Source organism: Zeus faber, assembly GCF_960531495.2.
Source record: "Zeus faber genome assembly, chromosome: 19".
Taxonomy (NCBI): domain Eukaryota; kingdom Metazoa; phylum Chordata; class Actinopteri; order Zeiformes; family Zeidae; genus Zeus; species Zeus faber.
In genome coordinates, this window is record NC_137206.1 from 21566041 (window position 1) to 21575044 (window position 9004).

The 9004-nt window shown below is 43.2% G+C and overlaps 1 protein-coding gene across 1 annotated transcript in view; it reads left to right on the plus strand.

The window, feature by feature from the left end:
* Positions 1 to 6285, plus strand: part of LOC307245081 (uncharacterized protein) — a gene marked incomplete at both ends in the record, with an annotated part of 17613 nt that extends 11328 nt beyond the window's left edge. Inside the window, 2 exon segments of the mRNA XM_080020491.1 lie at positions 5248 to 5362; positions 6015 to 6285. Coding sequence (XP_079876617.1) covers positions 5248 to 5362; positions 6015 to 6285 — 386 coding nt within the window.
* Between the last annotated feature and the right edge of the window lie 2719 nt (positions 6286 to 9004).

Sequence of the window (9004 nt, forward strand, 5' to 3'; positions counted from 1 at the left end):
TCACACACTAACCAGTGTATAACTAGTGAATACTCACACACTAACCAGTGTATAACTAGTGAATACTCACATACTAACCAGTGTATAACTAGTGAATACTCACACACCAACAAGTGTATAACTAGTGTATACTCACACACTAACCAGTGTATAACTAGTGTATACTCACACACTAACCAGTGTATAACTAGTGTATACTCACACACTAACCCGTGTATAACTAGTGTATACTCACACACTAACCAGTGTATAACTTGTGAATACTCACGCACCAACCAGTGTATAACTAGTGTATACTCACACACCAACCAGTGTATAACTAGCGTATACTCAGACACCAACCAGTGTATAACTAGTGTATACTCACACACTAACCAGTGTATAACTCGCGTATACTCACACACTAACCAGTGTATAACTAGTGTATACTCACACACCAACCAGTGTATAACTAGTGTAATCTCACACACTAACCAGTGTATAACTAGTGAATACTCACACACTAACCAGTGTATAACTAGTGAATACTCACACACCAACAAGTGTATAACTAGTGTATACTCACACACTAACCAGTGTATAACTAGTGTATACTCACACACTAACCAGTGTATAACTAGTGTATACTCACACACTAACCCGTGTATAACTAGTGTATACTCACACACTAACCAGTGTATAACTTGTGAATACTCACGCACCAACCAGTGTATAACTAGTGTATACTCACACACCAACCAGTGTATAACTAGCGTATACTCAGACACCAACCAGTGTATAACTAGTGTATACTCACACACCAACCAGTGTATAACTAGCGTATACTCAGACACCAACCAGTGTATAACTAGTGTATACTCACACACTAACCAGTGTATAACTCGCGTATACTCACACACTAACCAGTGTATTACTAGTGTATACTCACACACCAACCAGTGTATAACTAGTGTAATCTCACACACTAACCAGTGTATAACTAGTGTATACTCACACAACAACCAGTGTATAACTAGTGTATACTCACACACCAACCAGTGTATAACTAGCGTATACTCAGACACCAACCAGTGTATAACTAGTGTATACTCACACACCAACCAGTGTATAACTAGTATATACTCACACACTAACCAGTGTATAACAAGTGTATACTCACACACACCAACTACTGTTTATTCACACACTAACTAGTGTATAACTAGTGTATACTCACACACTAACCAGTGTATAACTAGTGGATACTCACACACCAATCAGTGTATAACTAGTGTATACTCACACACCAACTGGTGTTTTTTCACACACTAACTAGTGTATAACTAGTGTATACTCATACATACCAACTGGTGTTTATTCACACACCAACCTGTGTATCACTAGTGTATACTCACACACACCAGCTGGTGTCGTTTCACACACTAACCAGGGTATAACAAGTGTATACTCACACACCAACCCGTGTATAACTAGTGAATACTCACACACCAACCAGTGTATAACTAGTGTATACTCGCACACCAACCAGTGTATAACGCGTATATACTCACACACCACCCAGTGTATAACTAGTGTATACTCACACACACCAACTGGTGTTTATTCACACACTAAACGGTGTATAACTAGTGTATACTCACACACCAACCAATGTATAACAAGTGTATACTCACACACCAACTGGTCTTTGTTCACACACTAACCAGTGTATAACTAGTGTATACTTAAATACACCAACCAGTGTATAACTAGTGTATACTCACACACCAACCAGTGTTCACTAACACACTACAGTAACTAATACACACCGATCAGCCACAACATTAAAACCAGCACTAATAACCACTAATATTGTGTAGCTCAGCCTTGTGACGTCAAAACAGCTCTGACCCGTGGAGGCATGGACTCCACAAGACCTCTGAAGGTGTCCTGTGGTATCTGCATGGTTTGATTTACGGGAGGGGTTGTTGGGGCCTGACCCCACTAATTCAGACTTTGACCCCAGGTCAGCGGGGTCAAAACATTTATACATCCTTCTTACCTATAATCGTAAATATTACAATATACAGTATTTGCCGTATTCATGCCTGGAAGAAAGCACCGAAGCGTGGCTTCTGACCATCTCTCGCTTCTTCGGAGCGATCCTCCTCCGCTGCTGCAGCAGCAGCTCCGCAGTTAGATCAGAGCGATCTTTTCTCCAAACAAAGTAAATAAAAACAGTGTGTTTTTATTGTAGATGTTTTTAATTTACTCCGTTTCCTAATTGAACAAAACACTACTGAGTTCCTTTTATGCCCTCAAGAAAAAGTTGACCCCCCCCCGATTGTAATTGTTTAATTTGCACTCTGGGTATCTGGCAGGAGACGTTAGCAGCAGATCCTTTAAGTCTTGTGAATTGCGAGGCGGGGACCCCATGGATCGGGCTTTGTTGTTTTGTTGTTCTGGCACATCCCACAGATGCTCCATTGGATTGAGATCTGGGGAATTTGAAGGCCAAGTCAACACCTCAAACTCTTTGTCATGTTCCTCAAACCCTTCCTGAACATTTTTTGCAGAGTGGCAGGGGAGAAGGTTTCCCAGCAGAGCACTACTCAGAGAATCACACTCACTCTGCCAGCATGCCTTCTTCCCATAATGCATCCTGGTGCCATCTCTTCCCCAGCTAAACGGGGAACGGGATGCATCCCCAACCAGCCCCATGATGTAAAACAAAATGTGATCCATCGGCCCAGGCCACCTTCTTCCATTTCTCCATAATCCAGATCTGACGCTCAGGTGTCCATTGTAGGCGCTTTCGGCAGTGGGCAGGGGTCAGCATGGGACCTCTTACCCATCCCATCCCAGCAAGCTGTGGTGCACTGTGTGTTCTGGCACCTTTCTATCATAGCAGCATTAACTTTTTCAGCAATTTGTGCTTCAGTAGCTCGTCTGTGGGATTGGACCAGATGGGCTAGACCTAGCTCCCCACGCGCATGGGCGCCCAGGACCCTGTTGCCGGTTCACCGGTTGTCCTTCCTTGGACCACTTTTGCTAGGTACTAACCAGTGCATACAGGGAACATCCCACAAGACCTGCTGTTTTGGAGATGCTCTGACCCAGTCGTCTAGCCATTTGGCCCTTGTCAAAGTCGCTCAGATCCTTATACTTGCCCATTTTTCCTGTTTCCAAAATCATCAACTTGAAGAACTGACTGCTCACTCGCTGCCTAATTTATCCCATATATCCCCCATTGGAACGAGATGAGTAATGTTATTCACTTCACCTGTCAGTGGTTCTCATGTTGTGGCTGATTGGTGTGTACTCACACACCAACTGGTGTTTTTTCACACACTAACCAGTCTTCACTCACACTTTAACTAGTGTTTAATTACACACTAACTAGTGTATACTCAGACACTAGCCAGTGCATACTCACACAGTAACCAGTGATTACTCACACACTAACTAGTTTATACCCACACACTTAGTAGTATATAATACATTCACTAGTATTAATATACTATTTATACTCATACTGGCCTTGTCTCACCTCAACTCCACTAAATTATTTTTTCACCAGGAACTCCTCTGTCATACGTAAACATCGTGGAGTCACAAGAACACTGAACATTTCTCAAAGGCAATAATGCAAACACTTTGCGTGCACAGTAAACGCAGGGCTGTCGGTTTGACGTGCTGCTGCATCACAGCTCATTTCCTTTCCCCGTTTATTTCCCCGCTGTCGTGGAATTACATTTCATGTAAGATATCACGTAATACCACAAGAAAACACTTTCTTAGTCCACCACTGCAGGGTCAACTTGGCTCGTACCTCTGACTTCCTCACTATTTGTGGCTCCCTTTGTTGTTTATTAATACAGGACATGTTCAGGCTGACGTATGCATATAGATGCTCAAATACCTTTTGTATCCAAGCCCTGCAATTCCCTCTGAGAATATACTCACGCATCAATACGTCCACATTTGCTCACTCACGTGTTGTTCGGTCTCTTTTCGAATTCAGTGGACGGGTTTTAGGTCATGTAGATTGCACATGTCAATGTTTTTCATAGTGTGCTGCTCTGCTGCTTTCTTGGCCAGGTCTCCTTTGGATAAGGGATTCTAAATCTCAATTGGACTTTTAGACTTTTATAAAAAAAAAAAAAATATATATATATATATATATACTGTATATAATATATATATATATGTTTGTGTGTGTGTGTGTGTGTATGTGTGTGTGTGTGTGTGTGTGTGTGTGTGTGTGTGTGTGTGTGTGTGTCTGTGTGTGTGTGTGTGTGTGTGTGTGCATTAAAAAAAGAGACAAATAATCATATTCCGTATATATATATTTAAATTATAAAAAAAAAAAAAAATTATATATGGTGTGTGTTTTCTTATTTATCATCTCTATTATTTTCTAGTGTGCTTTTCATTTAGATATCCTTATCCTCTCCTTCGCTCATTATTTCTCGCAGATTCTTCATCTGAACAAGTTGTAATTAATTGTAATTTTTTGGGGTTTATCAAACCAGTGGTCAAATGGCTGTTTGTTTGCTCTTATTTACTGCCTTCGGTGAAGCCAGTTCATTGTGTGGATCTTTACATCTTGTGTGGATCCTCATAGAGTTGATGTCACCCCTCTGCAGTGTGACTCAGCGTTGTCAGGGAAACCGGATCGCAGCGCCCCCGCGTGGCCTATAGGAGAAACGCAGCCCCCTTCACCTGCTGCATGGAGATCCGCTCTCTGAGACATGACTTCACAATTTCAGTCACCACGACATTAAAAGTGAAGCAACACTGGAGGCAGCAGGGGCCTAAACAATGCAGGCAGCTTCGAGACAAGATATTATTTAAAATATAAAATATACACAGTTTTATTGATTATATTGACAATTTTCATTATTTTAAACTGCTCCAGTCACGCTGTCTCATTTCCTTCGTTGAATGACGCAATAAGTATTTTTTAAAGTATTCAATCTTATACTTCCACTACAAATTACTTATTGTGGATGTGCTGTCACTGTTGCTAAATTTGCTGTACAAATTCATTTTAACAGACAAGGCAAACAGCTCTGCATCTGCATTTTGTAGTCTGTGTCCCTACACGCGGGCGTTTGATAATTTTTGGGTCCCTACACGCGGGCGTTTGATAATTTTTGGGTCCCTACACGTGGGCGTTTGATAATTTTTGACCCCACCTGTTTAAATGTTATGCGGTTGATGTGTTTCCTCTAGTGTCCGAGGCGCAGGGCTCTCCTGGCTTAGCTGCGGAGGAAGAGGCCTCCACCCCGGCTGAGGCCCCCGTCATCATGCTGGGACCCCTGGAGAGCAAGAGCTGCCTGGATGAGCTGTCTGATGGAGTCCAGTCCATGGATGTCAGGTGGGGGGTCTGTCTGTCTGTCTGCCTGCCTGCCTGTCTGTCTGTCTGCCTGCCTGCCTGCCTGCCTGCCTGTCTGTCTGTCTGTCTGTCTGTCTCTCTGTCTGTCTGTCTCTCTGTCTGTCTGTCACCCTGTCACCGCTTTGTACTGTTTACATAACACTGTAGCTACTACTAAATAGATCCAGTCTTTTTTTCTCAACATCAGCATTGTCTAAACATTCTGTCAGATCATGTTGACGTTGCTTACAAAGGACAATAATGCAAGTAGTATTTCTGTCAATTCTTCAATTGAAATCAGAATACATGGCAAGAAGCATTTACTAATATAAATATCATAATAAGTCATAATTATCTGATTATGGTTATCATCATATGGTTATCATATGCATAGTAAGGAGCCACACTTGTTTCAATCATATTAAGATCATTGAACTCATCATACAGGCGATCAGACATCAGATGAGGAGGTAGAATGGTCACCTGGCAATTAAAAGGTTGCTGGTTCAATTCCGGCAAAAAGGTGTTTTACTTTGTGCATGTTGCCGTTGTCATGTGAAGGTTCATGTATGAATGTGTGAGTGAGAGGCGTAACCCGTTGACTCAGGGCCCCAAACCATGCTCCTCTCTCACACATTGCCCCCACCCCCATCAGCCCAGTTTCTAGAGACGACCAGGCCAGCGCTCAGGACTTCTCCCCGGTCACCGAGGGGATAGGGGACGTCAACAACGCCTTGGAGCAGCGCTCCGCCCAGGGCAGCGGCGGCGACCCAGAGGTCACCCCCCCGTGCCCCAAGCTGCAGGCGGGCAGCGGTGCGGCGCTCGGGGACCTGAACAAAAACCTGCTGATACAAGCCTACAGTGCCGCCTCAGAGTCCTCCCAGCTCATCCACAGCCTCGGCCCTGGCAAACTGGACGTCCAGTAGCCTTGCGCTGGGAGGGGCCGGCACACAGGCACGTCTGGCCTTTTGTTGGAAAACTAAGAGAAACTAATCATTTTCATTGTGTTTTGCTCAATGATAAAGACAGAAATCGCACGGGAAAAACAGTGCTTTAATACGGAATCAACTATAGATTAATAACATTTTGCAATTTCAAGATAAGGTCAGGTTTTTAAAATCGTAACTCATGGAAAACCAAAAGACAAAGACGCGAAAACATTAAAAATGACCTGTGTGGGCTGTGCCTTCTCCTGACGACATCTCTTCTCTTCCTCCTTTAGGATTGTGGTTTTCACCAGAGCTGACGGGGAACTGTGCGGACTAGAGCAAAGAGAACTGGAGTGGACTACTGTATCTGTCATCATCACCAGACCAGAATAAGAGGCCATCAGCTCCTTCCCTGTCTGTGAATCCCACCGCCCGAACCACCCGCTGGAAGGAGGAGAGACCCTGCTCCCCCTGGGCCTTCCACGGGGAGCAGCCTCTCCAAGCCTTTCTCCTCATCCATATTACCGAGCTCATGTCCTAAATACTACGGGGGACGCACACCGCACATATTACCGCTCCCTTTTAACTGTGAGGGGTTCAGGTCATACGGTCACGAAATTAAGTTGGGCGAGAAGTTCTGGCCGGTCTGCGTCAACGTCGCCACAGCGCGCAGCTTACGACTCCCAGCGCAGCCTGCGTGATATTCTGTACATAGATCTGTCTCAGTGTCGGGGTGTGATGATGTTACTGTCGCTATGGAAACGGGGGGTTATTGTGTGCATCATGACTCGGGGCTAGTCAGCTAGCCCGTGTATATATATATATATATATATATATATATATATATATATATATATATATATATATATATATATATATGTATATCTGGTATGCACACTGAGGGGCTGCTGTTTTAGGCCGTGGTTGTAGCTGTGCATTTTTGAAAATGTCTGGGAATTTCTCTTATCTCATCAGTGTTTCTGCTGGTTCCTGTGCGTTTGTATCATCACTGACCTGCCGTGCTCTTGACAGTGAGTCTACGCAGCCACACTTTCCATCGATCCCTTCCAACCCCAGCTTCCACAAACCACTGTAGATAACGCCATCGTCCCGCAACCGGGGGGAAGATCGATCATTTACTGATACTATAAACATACCATTGATCCTTAAAATGTAGCTCCTAGATCTGGTTTTCCTACTGCTCGTGATAAGTGTGGGAAAGTCACATTTCATGGAGAGTGTAGGAATATGAAAAATGGGTTTCGGGTGAATTGATCGTCATTTTTTAATCAGCAGGTCAGTTTAATAATGATACAGTGTGTTGTGTATGTGTTTGCCACTCACTGTAGCTGCGCTGTAGCCTAGTGTGCACTTAGTTGGGGTTTCACCGCTCTGAAGATGCTTGCGCCTCCGCCTCACACGACGGGGACAAACTCATTGTGTGACCCCAAAGACGCCGGCCGAGTACCTAGAATAAAGTATACCTCACAAATAAAACTGGACCGTAAACGTTCCAAAACCGCGGCGCAAACTCATCGTCACCTCTGAGGCCTTACACCTCACCCCAAGCTCGCACCGACCGGGGCACGCCGCTCCGCCCACCCGCCCCCAACTGAAACCTCTCGCTTTCCACGCTGTGACAGCTCTGCGTTTTTTTCCATAACATGGCGTGGGTGCTCGCTGTCAGAGTAGACTGGAGTGCACGCAGGTCAATGTGTCATTTAAGGTTCCCATGTCTGTTGGCAAACCCTCTGTTCATGTCGGGTCACTGTTTTCCATTTACAGTTGGTGTCATGGTTAGAGGTTTTCCGGGTTCCCTAAGGTATAAAGGTCTCCTTGTATATGAAGAAATAATAAAAAGGATATAGTTGCGTTTATCACAATATTACCCCAATTCCGTGACACTGCAGCTTGGTGGCATATATTATTGTATGTGTGGTGCATGGATAACTGCTGAAAACAACAATAAAACTTCATTGAGCCAATCGTGTCTGTGAGTTGAATAAATTAAGAAACTGTATGTAATAGCTCAAAGTATTAGTTCTCGATCTCATCTTAAAAATATAATGTTAAAATCACGATGCTATCATGGTACAGCATGGTTGATATGAACTGTCGAGTTGAACTTATTTAGGCTGGGGCCTTTGAAGCAACTTTCTCAGTGATAACATTCATATAGACATCCATACTCTCACTTCTATGACAAAGTATTTCCTTAAATACTCGTGGAGGAAGCCTACAGTGATTATAGTAAGTGTTGCCCTGGACCGTTAAATAAAAAGTTAACTGCAATAAAACATCTACTTTTAACGGTAACATGGTACATAATGGATCTCTAAATGATTTCTAAATAATTTTTAGCATAGTTAACGCATAATACAATTATTATAGAAATGATATGATATAAAGATTGAAATATAACTTACCAATTGGCATTATTATTTGAATAAAGCTGATCATTAAGCATGTTAAAATGTTCAAATCCCTGGGCAGTTACATTTTCATATTGTGATATTCTGATGCATTAATTAAGGCGGGACACGATTCTGCGTGTCACCGGGACTCGGAAAACAATTTTTTAAATATATTATTCTCTTGGTATTTTTCAGGCAAAAAGTGTCAAGAACATGGTTGAGGTCTCGTTGGAACCAAGGCGTTTCAGACGTCTTGTGGTGCAAGTTTTATTTACATCGATCTACGTATTTAGCAGGAATTA